Source organism: Amblyomma mixtum, chromosome 8 (genome assembly GCF_055824585.1).
Source record: "Amblyomma mixtum isolate Tamu chromosome 8, ASM5582458v1, whole genome shotgun sequence".
NCBI lineage: Eukaryota > Metazoa > Arthropoda > Arachnida > Ixodida > Ixodidae > Amblyomma > Amblyomma mixtum.
The window spans coordinates 15,336,591-15,351,510 of NC_143019.1; the positions used below are offsets into that span (position 1 = coordinate 15,336,591).

General features: G+C 49.2%; 1 protein-coding gene and 1 long non-coding RNA gene across 4 annotated transcripts in view; one reads left to right on the plus strand and one right to left on the minus strand.

Moving 5' to 3' along the window:
* Positions 1-1,970: 1,970 nt before the first annotated feature.
* The window catches only part of LOC149331449 (uncharacterized), a 51,345-nt gene continuing 38,395 nt past the window's right edge, over positions 1,971-14,920 (minus strand). The window contains exon 3 of the long non-coding RNA XR_016285053.1: positions 1,971-2,253. This is a non-coding gene — a long non-coding RNA (uncharacterized LOC149331449). The remainder of the gene's footprint in view (positions 2,254-14,920) is intronic.
* The window catches only part of LOC149331450 (uncharacterized), a 43,181-nt gene continuing 32,707 nt past the window's right edge, over positions 4,447-14,920 (plus strand). For all 3 annotated transcript variants that reach the window (XM_089556598.1, XM_089556595.1, XM_089556596.1), the window contains exons 1-2: positions 4,447-4,549; positions 5,654-5,764. In XM_089556598.1, the coding sequence (XP_089412724.1) occupies positions 4,470-4,549; positions 5,654-5,764 (191 nt within the window). In that variant the 5' untranslated portion in view covers positions 4,447-4,469. The remainder of the gene's footprint in view (positions 4,550-5,653; positions 5,765-14,920) is intronic.

Below are 14,920 nucleotides of genomic sequence, written 5' to 3' on the forward strand. Positions count from 1 at the left end.
TTTTAGACGCGAAAGCTTCCTTCTCGCCCTCAGACGCTTTAATGGCGACAACCAGTGCGGCGAGACGACGTTTTCGTTCGGCGTTCATGTTTAAACTCTCGGCAGCTGAATTTTCGAAGCCACGCTAACAGCGCAAGCCCGCTGTGGGCGAGAGTATGCGCGGATTGTCCGCTGCGTTCGTGTGAATGCCCGACGTTCAGACCGACTCCCGGATGCACGTGTCACGATAACCGCGCTGACGCGCGCGTACCATCCGCGATTCGGTCCGCACGTCTGGACCCACCTTCATGGAGATACGATCACGTGGTGGGTACACCAGTAATGGCAAGGCTTTGGGTTCGGTTCAGCTACGGTTTCGGGTGAAAATTCGGGTTCTGTTCCTGTTTCGGGTTCAGGTTCGGTTCCGGTTCGACACTATGCTTTAGACAGTCAAAGTGCCCCTGAATTATTTGCTGTCCTTTTCGCCAAAGGTAGCTTCATATTCGCTACTGAGAGCATAATTAGCATTCGACTCGAAAAATTTTTTCTACTGCTAATTGCAACGAAAAATTTAGCGGCAACAACGCGGCACATAAGAGAGCGCGAAGAGTGAAAGAACATCTGGCGAGCGCGGCGCCTTGGCGTTCATGCTCATTGATGGCAAAATCACCGAGGTCCTTATCTGTGGGAATGAATGAACACCGTCGTGACGTACTTCCATCTCTTGGGGACACAGCTGGAACACCTTGGTTACTCTACTGTTGACTCCGTAAATGCATCTCTCAGTCAGACCGCTATCTCATATGCGGATCTGTCCCGCAAATAATGTCACAACTTCGGCTTCATTGCCCATGGGGATTCTAGAGCACGTCAGAATTAAGCGCTCACCGTCAAAAACGTGACCGCTTTCCACAAACCAGCGCGAATTTCATCGCAAGCCAGGAACAGCAATACATTTTCAAAGCGACCAGTTATATGCATGGATACATCCACAGACCACGTACGGACCTTTGCAAATACATCATCTTGCCCAGTGTAGCAATATATTTATGATGACGATGATCACGTCCACGTTCACACCCCTTTTCAACGGGCTGTCACGTTGTTGTAAGCCGCCAGACATCACAGTGCCCCCTTACGCTGAGTTTGCTCGCGAATAGAGGGCAGCGCGAGATGAGCGAAGAGGACAGCAGTTCCTAGAATTTTCCTTCCCTCGGTGTGTTGTCGCACTCGGCACATCACTCACGTGACCTTTTCTCCCGTGCTCCGGTCCGTCGTGTGGACACTGACGTTCTAGAAGACCGTGGTTATCGCTCCAAACAGTGCACATCTCGGAGATACGGTCACGTGGTGGGTACACCAATAATGGAAAGGCTTCATCGCTCTTAGGCGTTTTTCAATGCCAAATTAAAATTATATATTTTTGTTTCCTCCGATATGGCACTGCTCCACTCTTACATCATGGTACTTTTTTTTCGAATATAATCTCATGACACGTGTTTCAGTCAGTAATTAATATACTGTCTCTTTAATGAGCACAGACCTCGATGTTTCATAAATGCTGCACTTACCTCCCAGTATCCAGCGACCTAGTACCAAGCACCCATTGCCAGTAACCCTGCGTTATTCCCAACACTGCTTCGTTATCAGATATGGCAGCTGGCGACTGAGTTCCAGTTCCTCTGGGAATGGGTATTCTAGCCAATATCGATGAGCAGTGCCAGAAAGGAGACAAATGCAAAACAAACCTGTTCATTTTGGCGAAAATGGTGGAGCGAGAGCTGACACGCTGCATGCTGCTGATGTCCTGCTGCATCCCAGTCTCCATGGGTCACACATGAAGTATTGCTGATGTCCTGCTTCATAAGGTCGGTGGTCATGTCTTCATGCAGATGATGTTAAACTAGTCGCGAAACCTATGCCGGGTTTTCTATCAGTGACCTCACCACATTGCATACCTTGAGAGCTATCCCTAAGCTCATACCCATGACATTTGTTAGGTAGTCCTCAGTAAACATAAACAAACCTTCCCTGTCAGTTAGCTGTGCAGTGAATTCTTCGACGCATCCTGTGCAGCTTGGAATTTCCGCGATGTAGGGAATAGCCTCCGGAACCGTCCAGCCACGAGGGCTTTCAGACCAGCAACGCCAGATGCTCCAGCAGGTTTTCCACTTTCTCTTCGTCAACCATGTTCCACTGAGGATCATAGTCAGCAGTCGTGTTGTCCGGGATCCAGGCAGCAGGCGGGGTAGGGGTCCTGAAGCCAGTGTACTCCTGCGTAGAGTAAATATGCCGACTCTAGATCGAGAGCTCCACATTCTTGGAACTGCTGTCGCAGCCTTTATGGCAACACATCTTAGCCAAATTATAGTGGCAATGTATTCTAGACACAATGAACAAATATTACTATGCAGACCAAATACAGCGCGTACTCAGTAGTGTTCTCCAAAATTATAGTACCAGTATAATGTAAGCACTTTGAACAAATTTTACTGCACACAAAATGCTGAGCGTACTCAGCAGCGTCCTGCCCCACCGCGGTGGCTCAGTGGTTACGGCGCTCAGCTGCTGGCCCGAATGACGCGGGTTCGATCCCGGCCGCGGCGGCTGAATTTCGATGGAGGCGAAATTCTAGAGGCCTGTGTGCTGTGCGATGTCAGTGCACGCTAAAGAACCCCAGGTGGTCGCAATTTCCGGAGCCCTTCACTACGGCATCCCCCATAGCCTGAGTCGCTTTGGGACGTTGAACCCCATAAAACCAAATCATAAACCAATCAGCAGCGTCCTGCTCCGTTGATGTGATCACGTTATCTATTTCCGTGATAGCAGGACTGCGACGCTTTTAAGTCCTCAAATAGGTAAAAAATATTCTCCTTAATAATACTTAACTGGGAACGCGGGCAGAAAATTTTTTACTGGGGAGGAGCGGAGAATTAATTTTTACGTAGGCATGGTGCCTGAGTGACTGTTTTTGACGCTGCCCGTCGCGTACCCTTGACGCCGTCACTGATTTTCAACGCTTGTTGAGCCTCGTTTTGAGCAAGCATCGCAGGAGTTAACTAACACGACTTCCCCTCAGCGCTTTGCCACCCTTCTTCCTGGAGCACAGCCAGTAATTTTTTCTAGGGCTATCTGTTGTTTTTTTTTTTTTCAATACATAATGACATGACCATCGACCCGCAAGCGCTAGATTGATTTGTGATTTTGTGACTTGTGATTTTTTTTTCCTTTCAAGAACGCTTGCAACATCGAATGGCGATTCATTCCCGCCACCTGCATAGAGGCGATTACAAACCCCGCCAGCCCAGGAGAAATAAGCCGGGTGCCGCTTCCAAACCTGTCTTCCAGCTTAAAATAAATAGAATTTGCACATGGCATGCTTACACGGAGAAAAATTTGGGATTTACCTTTCTCAGCTCGAGCAGAATACGCCAACGCTTTTTCGAGGTGGTGATCCTGCTAAAAACAATCGCCGCGAGAGGCGTCAATCGTCGAAAGCACGTTGTGGGCATTTAAGGCACTGCATCCAACGCAAAACTGTCGCAAAAGTAGGCCCTCACAGCATACATGTATATTTAGCCGGGGTATGTTGCGTATTTAGCGAATGGAACATATGTGATCGTGCACGGTGGCCAAAGAGTTGCGAAGTCATCTGACCAATGGTCGTCCTATTTAGTTTCATTAGCATGGTATGCAAACCATTTCCTATCAAGGAAGTAGGCTGCTAGCCAAGTGTGATGGACATTGAGAGGATTCCGAGACGTGTCCAATGATAAATGATCGGCCACTGCAGTGTCCCCTGCGGGAGAGGAATCAACGCTGGTTCACGGCGCTTTCCCCACTAATGGATGAAATAGCGTGCACTTCTTTCCATCTGTTCTTCCGAAGCGTACAACTAGTCGAATATTCTTGAGAAATTGGAAGGCCCGGTATCAGGTTTGAAGTTCTCTCGTTTCAATGATGTTTTCCGAGGGTCCTCAACAGTGTGAGACTTGTCCTGCAGCCGACGTTGACGAAATGGTCCGAGCAAAGAAAGTCGTTTTCGGAAAGTGTCTTATGTCGATCGAGATAGCTGTGCCGCACTGACCAATGCCCTCTAGAGATTGCTATCCTTTCGAAAGGGTATCACAGCTCGTCAGCGCCACACACGATGTGTTACACGGTGGAGGCACACTCTAATTAACTTTTGCAACAATTTTTATCCGAGCAAATACCCCCTGCGTCCTGTTTCGCCGGTCACAAAACTACATATTGCAATGCAGCAGATTGAAGTGGCCAGCTACCATATAGTACACCAGGTGACTGTGCTATCCGTGCTTCCGCTACTTGAAGGACGCATCGATGCAGCTGCAGCAGGGGCGCGCCGTAGGTGACACCGGGCTAACCGCGTGCTGTGAAAAAGTGTGACGTCATGGCTGCCAAGAGGCTGCTGTGTCAAGCCCCCCTAATGAACTCTCGCAGGTCACGACTGCACGCAAAAGCGGCGTTGGATGACTGAAGGTGCTGGACGCGTTCTCCAAGTGCGGCTTCGGACGGCACAGAGCTCACCGTCGCCGAGGACAGGCACACGGTGAGCAGCTCACTCATTTCAGCCCGCGCGAGAATGCCGCACCCACAGCTATACGGTCTGTAGACGAAGCACGAGCACGTACAGTCGGACGAGTAAAAGCAGGACAGCGTAGAGTGAAATTTTAGTGCGAAACACCGACTAAAAAATTTGGCTGTGGCTTAGCTAAGGTTAAGCCTGGATATCTCAAAGCGAAAAGCTCTCGCTGCTTTTCAGCCAACTCCCAAGCTACCACTTCTGGATCGGTGTTGATGATGATGACGATGTCCTCAGGCTTAATGGCACATACCCATGGCGGGGGATTGGCCAGGGTGTTTCTGCGCCGTCCGACTGTTGCTTTTTCTTCTCCTTCTATGGCGAGTGTCTGCGCCTGTTCTATGGGGAAGCGCGCCTTATGTACCCCTCCTTACAAATGCGCACTGCGCACGGATGTGGCGAAAGGTCAAACGCTAAACAGAGCGTATTTCTCTTTGACCAAAAATGCCCTACATGAGGCACACACCCTGCCCACGGTTTCACTCAACGTTGTACCAAAATCTATGTCCAACCATAATTGACCAAGCCAAACACGATGGCGACCTGCAAATTTGAATTGAGGCATTTCCAAAGTATGACCCGGGCTACACCCGAAATTTGACCTTAGCCTATTGGGACCAAAGAATACTTGGTATAGGCAAAAACTAGAGCTTTCGCACTAGTAGGTTTAACCAAGTTAAAACCCTGACATCTTTTCTTGGATGCGTTTAGTATGCGCTCCCCGTACTGTCACACTTGTGTTGTAACCATATGTTTATGAACTTTCACAAGGCAACCATTTTTGGTGTATTAATGATGGACCAATCAAGCTCTTCAGTGTGATTTTTGCAATGGAATGACTAATTTTCACAAAACTACCTGGGGCAGAGAGACGACGACAGAACGAGCGTTTTCTCTCAAGTGCTACTTATAGTATACAAGCCACGAAGCTATCCAAACTTGCATTAAGGAAAGACGCGCCGACGCAGCTGCAGTAGGGGCTCGCCGTTGCTCGCACCGCGCTAACCATGTGCTCTGGAAAAGTGTGACATCAGGGCTGCTGTTTGAAGCCCCCGTAACGAATTTGCGCAGGACACGACTGTTTACGAGCGCGGCGTTGGATGCCTGGAGGTGCTGGACGTGTTCTCCACGTAGCTCCAAGTGCAGCTTCGGATGGCAGAGCTCACCGAAGACAAGCACACGGTGAGCACATCATTCATTTCAGGCCGCGCAAGAATGCAGCACAGTTTACTGAATGGTCTGTAGACGAAGCACAAACTCTGATAGTGGGGCGAGTAGCAACAGGACTGCGGAAAGCGCAGTTTTTTTATATGTCTATAGTATGTGCTCCTCATGCATACAGCGACAGCGGTGTTGCAGCCGTGATATTTATGAAGTATCACAAGGAAACCTGTTTTTGGTATACTGAGAGAGCAATCATGCTTGTGTGTGATTCTTGAAGTGAAGCGATAACCTTGACAGGAAGGCCTGAAGCAGAGAGACGACAAACAGAACGAGCGATTACTTTCAACCGTTTTATTTTTTTGGCGGGAAAAGCTTTTCTAGGAATGGCGGAGGGTGGGCACACACAGTTATGCCTGTGCTGTCTTGGTGAGCTTGACGGATAGGCTGCTCACATAGTCATCCGTCAGTGCATGTCAGTAGGACACGCACGAAGGTATACGTCGTCCAGAAAGCGTAACCCCCCCCCCCCCCCCCCCCAAGAGGCCATTCACAACCAACAGGCTCATCTCCACCGTCACGTACACCATATACCACTCACCAAGGAGTCGAACAATACATTCAGACAAGAATTCCACACCAAACGCAGTTACGCAGGAACAAGCAACCTGTACATTAAAGGGAAGAAGCCAACAGCCACAGAAACCAAGGGCCACAGGGGATTTTTAATTTATTTATTTATTTTGTGGTGTTGATCAGTTTAGAATATTACTGAATATGTTATCGCTTAAAGCTAATTGATTGGAAAAGCAGAAGAAAAAACAACCACTGCCGCCGGTGGTTGTTTTTTCTTCTGCTTTTCCAATCAATTAGCTTTAAGCGATAACATATTCAGTAATATTCTAAACTGATCAACACCACAAAATAAATAAATAAATTAAAAATCCCCTGTGGCCCTTGGTTTCTGTGGCTGTTGGCTTCTTTCATATTTATAACGAGCCCCTCACACCCCTTCCCTTGTTTACATTAAAGGGGTCATTTATGATCTCCCAACAAATCGTGGCGTTCTAGCCACGACCGTTGTTATGCATACTTAAAAAAAGAAGCAGGGCTCTACGTGGGCATTTTAGCTAAAAATTGCAATTTGAAGTTGACTCTAAGCCCCTCCCCCGACAGCGCCGCCGTCTGGTGGAAAACCGATGAAAAATCACCTTGACACATTACAGTTAAGCCGCCGAGATCGGCAGTAGACAGAAAAGGGAAGGACACGGACCTCTGTTGCCTTTGTCCCCCTGCCGTCACTTCCCCCCCCCCCCCCCCCCTTAACCCTCAGCACTCCTATCCCGAACAGCGAGCCACCCACTCCCCTACGCTCGTTACGAGGAGTGCGCAGTTCACTCGTTCAGTTGAGAGAAAGCACGTGAGCGTTGGTTCACGGCGTCATGAATCGCGAGCGCGTTAGTCTTACCTGACTACCACACGGTACAGCACAAGTTTTAAAAATTCAATTACAAATTACTCGTTGCACCAAATGACCTCATTCCCAGTTGTTCCGAGAGTCATAGCGAACAAAATGAGTCTGAAAAACGCAGTCATAACCCATTTAAATGTTATTCGGTGACAGCACCCACACATCACACAGCCATCCTCACTCCTTAAACCTTACCAGTTATCAACAGTACAGCGACACAAACCTAAACACACCTGCAAGAATCGGCACGTGTTACATGCGGGCCCTCGGTGACCTTGCTTACATATGCAAGCCCGCACGTCTTGGTTAAGCCACAGGGTGTCTTAGCAGATTATCTCGGCAGCAACCTCCCCATCTTTATCACTACCCATACATTCAAAACCAAAATATTTCTTCCCCACTCTTCTCTTCCGTGATATGTCAGTGCACATTAAAGAACCCCAGGTGGTCGAAATTTCCGGAGCCCTTCACTACGGCGTCCCTCATAGCCTGAGTCGCTTTGGCACGTTAAACTCCAATAACCCAAAGCACTCAACTCCTCTGAGAGCGAGACAAACTTGGCTCTCATCTTGCGCCAGAACCAGCTCCCTGGGCGAGTAGGATTGAGCAAGCTTTACACACTCCCAGCAAACGAGTCAAGAAGATTATTCAATTTGATCTACAAAAGACACAAAGTGAACAAGGAAGGGGAAGGGGGCTTCTGTTCACCTGGGCCATACGAAGTCTTCTTGCCGAAACGCTGGCAAGCACCCTGAGGCTTTCCTCTTCCTTGTTCTCTTTGTGATTGCGAGAACCGTCTCGCTACCTTGATCTACAAAAAGGGCACTGACATCAACCGAACTCTACAAGACATATGCACTGCGAAAACAATTCTATCGATTGGGACGGAATCACTTGTCCTGGGCCCCCTCGGCCTAATCCGAACCTCGACAAGGACAACACCCTTGATGAAGTCGAACGATCACTGATTACCATACGCCGCCCAACAGCCCCCGGACCAGACCACATGACACACAAGGTCCTCCGCAACCTTGACGACACCTCACTTTAGGAACTGATGGAGCGCTGCCCTCCACCTGGAAACATGCACACATCACTTTTATTCCCAAACCCAGCAAGGCAGTCATCCTCCGAAACCTTTGCCCTGTCTCCCTCATCAGTTGCGTGAAAAAACTGTTTGAACATGTTTTCCAGCCAGCACTAAACCATCCGTCCCCATCCAGGTCAGGTATGTTGGTGAGTTGTTTAGCCAGGAACTGCACCTTGTGGAGTGTTCTGGATTGGGAGGGTTAATAAAGGTGACACTCCACAAGGTGCAGTTCTCTGCTCCCTCCTACTGAAAATAGCGTTAGCCCACTATCATACCTGACCTCCGCGCGGCACTATACACCTACGACACCACTTCATGGACGACAAAAGGCTCCATAGGAGAGGCATAAAATACTTTACAATATACAATTGATATTATCACTTCGAAACTGACCTTTATGGGCCTTAAGTGTTTTCCATTCAAATGATCACTCCACGTGATCAGACAACTTCCTCGGGTTCTACGCATACACTGCGACACACCCCTGGCCAACAGACTCGGAATCCTTGGCCTCTATATATACAAGACACTTTGGGTGCCACCCTCATATAGAACTCCTAGACAAGGAAACCGAAATTAACGGCAGGCTTAATTCGCAGATTTGCTATATGCAATCACGGCCTGTCGAAGAGGGGAACCCTTAACATGACAGACGCCCGAATCACCAGCCGATTGAGTTATCACCTTTCCTACCACTTTCTCATCAAAACACAACAAGATAAAGCTGATGTCCTTATCATAAATGCGACCGCCTGAGCACTCCGCCTGCAACTGTCAGTTTGGTACGTTCCTTATTAGATTATGGGTTCACTGTACGGTTGGGCAGGTCTGTCATGCCGTAAAAATTGGATCGAGTACAAAACTGAGGCCTAGCGCTCTCATGTGGCGCATACAGAACAACTCCCATAGTCAACCTCTGTGCAGAAATAAATGAAACCTCCCTTGAATACAGAAGAATCGCTACCAAAACATATATACTATCCAGTTGTGGCGAAATGTCGTTGTTGAATATTATTTACCCACAAACCGCAAGCTACCTGGCCACTGGTATTGCGATTCGAAGAGATATGCCAGAATCTCAATATACAGGACACATTACCTGACAAATAGATTCACAACAGCGCTACGGAACGAGGACAGAAGGAACACGAAAAACACAGGACGGGCGCTGTCCTGACATTTGTGCAGCTGCAGGAAAAATAGTAAACGAGAATCTCACGAACAGTATTATTTACACAGGCCCCCTAATGGTACTGACATCTCTTCACTCTAGAAGTGCAATCACTCCGTCACTGGGTGACACCATTCACAACATAGCAAAAGACAAAATTATGCTGGGTCCCCAGTCATGTCAGAATGAAAGGCAACGACAGAGCAGATTTGTGCGCTGCTGAAGCTTGTGGGAAGACAAAATAAACAATGTATACCATTTAAGGATTGCACGAATTTAGTACAACGTAAATTAAGAAAAAAAAGGGCATTCGCCTTGGAAAAACGAAGTAAATAGCAAACTGCGCTTGGTAAAGATAGCTTTAGGGTGAATGGAAGTCATGTGTGCAGCAGGAACGTTTCAAGCAAGTGGTTCTCTGTCATCTCCGAATAGGCCACACACACCTTACGGACCAATTCCTGCTAACAAAACAAGACAACAAGGATAGCTGCTGAGGTGTCCAACCCCCTTTAAAGGTTTTAATATTAGCCATTTCTAGAAATTCTTTCCTATGTGATCACTAGGTCGCACTAACGTTTTAGGCCCCCTACACCACCGATGATTCTTCACTTTTCTATAAAATTCAGCGGAAAAATTTTCGTAACACCGTATGCTTGGCGCATGATGGCCTTAGTTGCCTGTGCGCCATAAAACACTACACACACACCAACCGCCCGATGCATCCCGAGGTCTGATGGCAACATCAGACAAACCGTTGCATCTCCCCCTCCGTCCCAAAGCAGAAGAAGCCCCAGCTTGTTCATCCTCAACACGTACAGCGCGCCAAATTACAAAAGTGCTAAACAACCGCGCGAAGAACCCGAGGAGATTTTAACGCAAGAAACGTAAGCTGGGGTTACAAGCAAAAGTGCAGAAAAGAATCGCAACACTGGACATTAATGCAAAATGAGGCCCTAACCCGTTAACGATACACAACAGCGCGCAGCTAAACACCAACCCAATCCCACGATCACCAAAAACATCGCACAGTGTTTGTGAACCAACACGCAGACCTCCCTAGGCAGCGACGACTACAACATTCAAACAACTTCCGCACTGAAGTTAATCTCTCCCTCTGTAAAAAGGACACTAAAAATCACAGACTGGGATAAATTCAGGAATCTCCGGAAGAAATCCACTACTGAGATAGAGAACTGGGTGAATGCACTCACATAGGACGTCGGAAGTGCCACATCCCGAGTAATCGGGAAACGAAAATCGTGGACCGCAGACTTGTCCACATGTGGGAAACACACTCCAGTATGCAAAAAAGATGGCTGAAAAACAAACACGGCCTCTTAAACCAAGGATAGCAGCCTTAGGAAAAAGATTGAAGCACACGCAGTACACTAACCCGTCAACAGTGGGACCAGATTTGCAACTGCATGGAAGCAAATCTGGATTTGCTTCCATGCGGTTGCAAATCTGGGACTGAAAAACACGTGGAAGCTTCTACGTTGCCTCTTAGAAGCATAAAACACTAAAGACTCCCAACAACGTAACGTAAATCGCAGCGCCAAGAAATTAAATGTGGAAGACAGCGCTTTGATCCAAAACTTAAAAGACGGGTATCTCACAACCACAGCTAGAAGCCTACCCCTCAAATACTCAAGCCCTCTGAACCCCGTGTTTGACGAAGACATATCGACAAGGGAAGTGAGAGTAGGTATGCACAAGCTGCGCACCATGTCGGCGCCGGGCGCGGATAAAATCACCAACAAAACATTACTGAACCTGGACGAAAATTTGGTTCAAGCCGTAACCAAGCTTTTCGATGAACACTGGAGAGGGGCAACCCCTCCCGGAATGGACCTACGCTAAGGTCACCTTTATTCTAAAACCAGGTAAACCAGTTCAGTTGGCAAGCCTCCGTTCCATGTCGGTCACCTCGTGCCTAGGAAAACTGTACGAACACGCTATCCTCGGCCGTTTCCAAACCCACATGCAAAAACACGGCCTCTTCCCCCATGCGAGGCTGGGATTTAGAAGCAAACTGTACACGACGCAGGACGTGATGCTTCAAATCTCAGAAGTAGGGGTGTGCGAATATCAAATTTTTCGAATACGAATCGAATACGAATAATCAAGGACAGACACATTTAACCACTACAAAACATTTATTTGAGCACCCAAGAACATCACGGTTCAACTATCAGTGATGAAATGAGCAGGAAAGGTGCGTGTGGCTGCACAAAAAGTATCAGTCTCGAGCACTGTTCTTAGAAGAGTGAAAATATCAGAGAAGGTGGCTAGGACACAGCATTGATCAAGGCTAGCTTGCCATAAGCACAAAAGCGCGTTGCTGGGATGAACATAAAAGGTTGTCGGCTGCTCTACTTGGTCAGGCAGAAGTAGTTCCCTTCTAGCTGAAACAACTTCTCCAGCTACAGAAAATGCCCTCTCAATTGACACTGAACTGGCTCGTATTGAGAGGTATTTCGTGCACTGCTCTGACTATACCAGCTTCGCAGGTATAGCCACAAAAAAGTTCACCAGTGCAGTCAGCTACTGCATGGCCCAACTGTAGTGCCTAGAACCCAACGTTACGCATTGCTCTGGGCGCCGCCATGTTGTTATGTCTCTGTCGATAGGACTTGCGGACCGAAATGAACGCCGGTGCTCGCAGTAGAATATTCGGCTAGATACGAATATTCGCGTCGTATCGAATAATCGAAACAACACGAATATGTGGATTTCGAATCGAACACGATTAATAAAAAAATATTTGAATTATATTCGAAAATTTCGAATATTCGCACACCCCTACTCAGAAGAAATTCTACACCTGAGACACGGCAGACGCACGAAACCAAACTAAACGCACTATCTTACTGAGGTGTAGGGGCTAGAACACACGCGTATTTAACCGCCTTTATGAGTAACATGACGGCGGAGATATGGTTTGGGTCCACACAATCCCCCTCGTTAGCTCTAGAAAGCAGGGGCACATCTCAAGGCTGAGTTTTATCTCCACTACTCTTCGACACCACTCCCATACCCATGGGCCGAAAATTAGAGCGGATCCCACTCCTACGCAGACGACCACGGCAAAATGCCGGCGAAATGGAGGAAAGCCTCCAAGCGGAAGCGGTACGGACTGCGTGGCCTGTATAGGCCTTGCACACTCGCTGACCGAATCCTGCTGCTCCACCCGACTGCGGGCCGTCACAAAAAGGGAAAACCCTCTATACAAGTGACGGTCGACGGCCTCCCAGTATCGGAGGTACAGAAACTCCGCATCTGGGAACGTTTGTCCAAACACACGGTCATGACACATCAAAGCATCAGGCTAATCAAAAAAATACCAAACAAGCATTCGTGATTAGCAGAATGGTATACTCACTGCCCTATATTCCACCTCACAAAGATAGAAGAGGAAAGAGTTGTGGGTTTCTAAGTGGACATAGGCCACCACCCACCGCGGGTTCGAGCTTCGCGCGAGCCAAGGGCCCCGATCAGCCGTCACCACACACACACTGGGACACCGATGCGGCGCACTCAACCTCCGCTGGGAGGAGAGCGATTCGCCGCAAAGAAATAGGCCTCCAAGTTCACAAAGGAGACGTTTATTCACGTCTTCCTTCAGCAGGTACACAAACACTCAATAGTCACCCCGTCCCGGGGGCGCGCGAGGAGCAATGCGCGCCGCTAGCACGCCGCTGCAGGAGAATGTCCCCGCGGCAGTGCTGTGATCTCCCTCTCGTGTCGACCGTTGGGCCGGTTGCGAGAGAGAGTGGGCAATCAACGCAAGGTACGCCTGTCTGAGGTCGCTGGACCCCGCTGGACAGGCTCGAGCCGCTGCAGGTCAGAGGACACGTGCGGGCGAGCTCGAGTAAGCACTGGTCCGAGCGGCAAAGGCCGGCAGGGACAAACAGTAACGTACGCACCTTTCGCTGTCTCGGAGGGATCTCTCTCTCGGCCCCGCTCGGACGGTCGCGCGGCGCGCGGCCGCCCAAAGCGGTTCCCGAATTCCCGCCAAAAGGCGCCAATGGCAAAGGCCCTTGGCGAGCCGGGGCGGAGAGAGTGGGCAATCAACGCAAGGTACGCCTGTCTGAGGTCGCTGGACCCCGCTGGACAGGCTCGAGCCGCTGCAGGTCAGAGGACACGTGCGGGCGAGCTCGAGTAAGCACTGGTCCGAGTGGCAAAGGCCGGCAGGGACAAACAGTAACGTACGTACCTTTCGCTGTCTCGGAGGGATCTCTCTCTCGGCCCCGCTCGGACGGTCGCGCGGCGCGCGGCCGCCCAAAGCGGTTCCCGAATTCCCGCCAAAAGGCGCCAATGGCAAAGGCCCTTGGCGAGCCGGGGAGGAGCTGTGGCTAAATGACAGTGATTAGTCACCCAGCCGCCTCTCCACCGCCTGAGGCGGGAGCAAGGGAAAGAGGAGAAACAACGCGGGAGGCCGGCACAGCCGCGCAAAGGGGACGGCGGAAAGCCAGGATTCCCACATCGTAAACGTGCTAATAAGACAGGGAGAGACGATCTCGCCTATGCTATTAACCGCATGTTTACAGGAGGTATTCCGGGGCCCGGAATGTGAACAGATGGGGATAAGATTTAGCGGAGAATACCTTAGTAATCTGCGATCCGCTGATGATATTGCCTTGCTAAGTCGATCAGGGTATGAACTGCAAAGTATGATCAACGAGTTATACTCAACCGTCTAGGAAGAAAATATGGCTGTTTAGGGCAGGTAGTGACAGCTGATCATGATCATGAGAGGGAACTAACTAGAAGAATAAGAATGAGGTGAAGCGCATATGGCAGTTTACCAATACCCCTCAAGAGAGAAGTCTACAACCAATGTATCTTACCGGTACTCACCTATGGGGCAGAAGCGTGGAGGGTAACAAAGAGGGTTCAGCTTAAAGACAACGCAGCCAGCTATGCAAAGAAAAATAATAGGCGTGACGTTAACAAATCGGAAGCGGGCGAGGGAACAAACGCGGGTTAATGACATTCTAGTCGAAATCAAGAGGCAGAAATGGGCATGTAATGCGAAGGCAAGATAACCGCTGGCCCTGATGGGTAACGGAGTGGATTCTAAGAGAAGGCAAGCTCAGCAGGGGGTTGCAGAAAGTTAAGTGGGAGGATGAGATCAAGAAATGTGTAGTAATACGGTGGCCGCAGCTGGGAAAGGACAGGGTAAATTGGAGAGACATGGGAGCGGCCTTTGTCCTGCAGTGGGCGTAGTCAGGCTGATGCTGATGACAAATCGGGCCTAAATCCGCCTCAAGGGACTTCAACCAACAGGCTCCTCCGCATGTGGGTCCGTAACACTCTACAAGAACTGTCTGAAGCCCGTTGTACTGCTGGCTATCCTCCACAAACACAGGCAGATACATCCCAAGCCCCCCCCCCCCCCCCCCCCCCCCCCTCTGGACAACACCCTCAGCAAATCACGGAAAG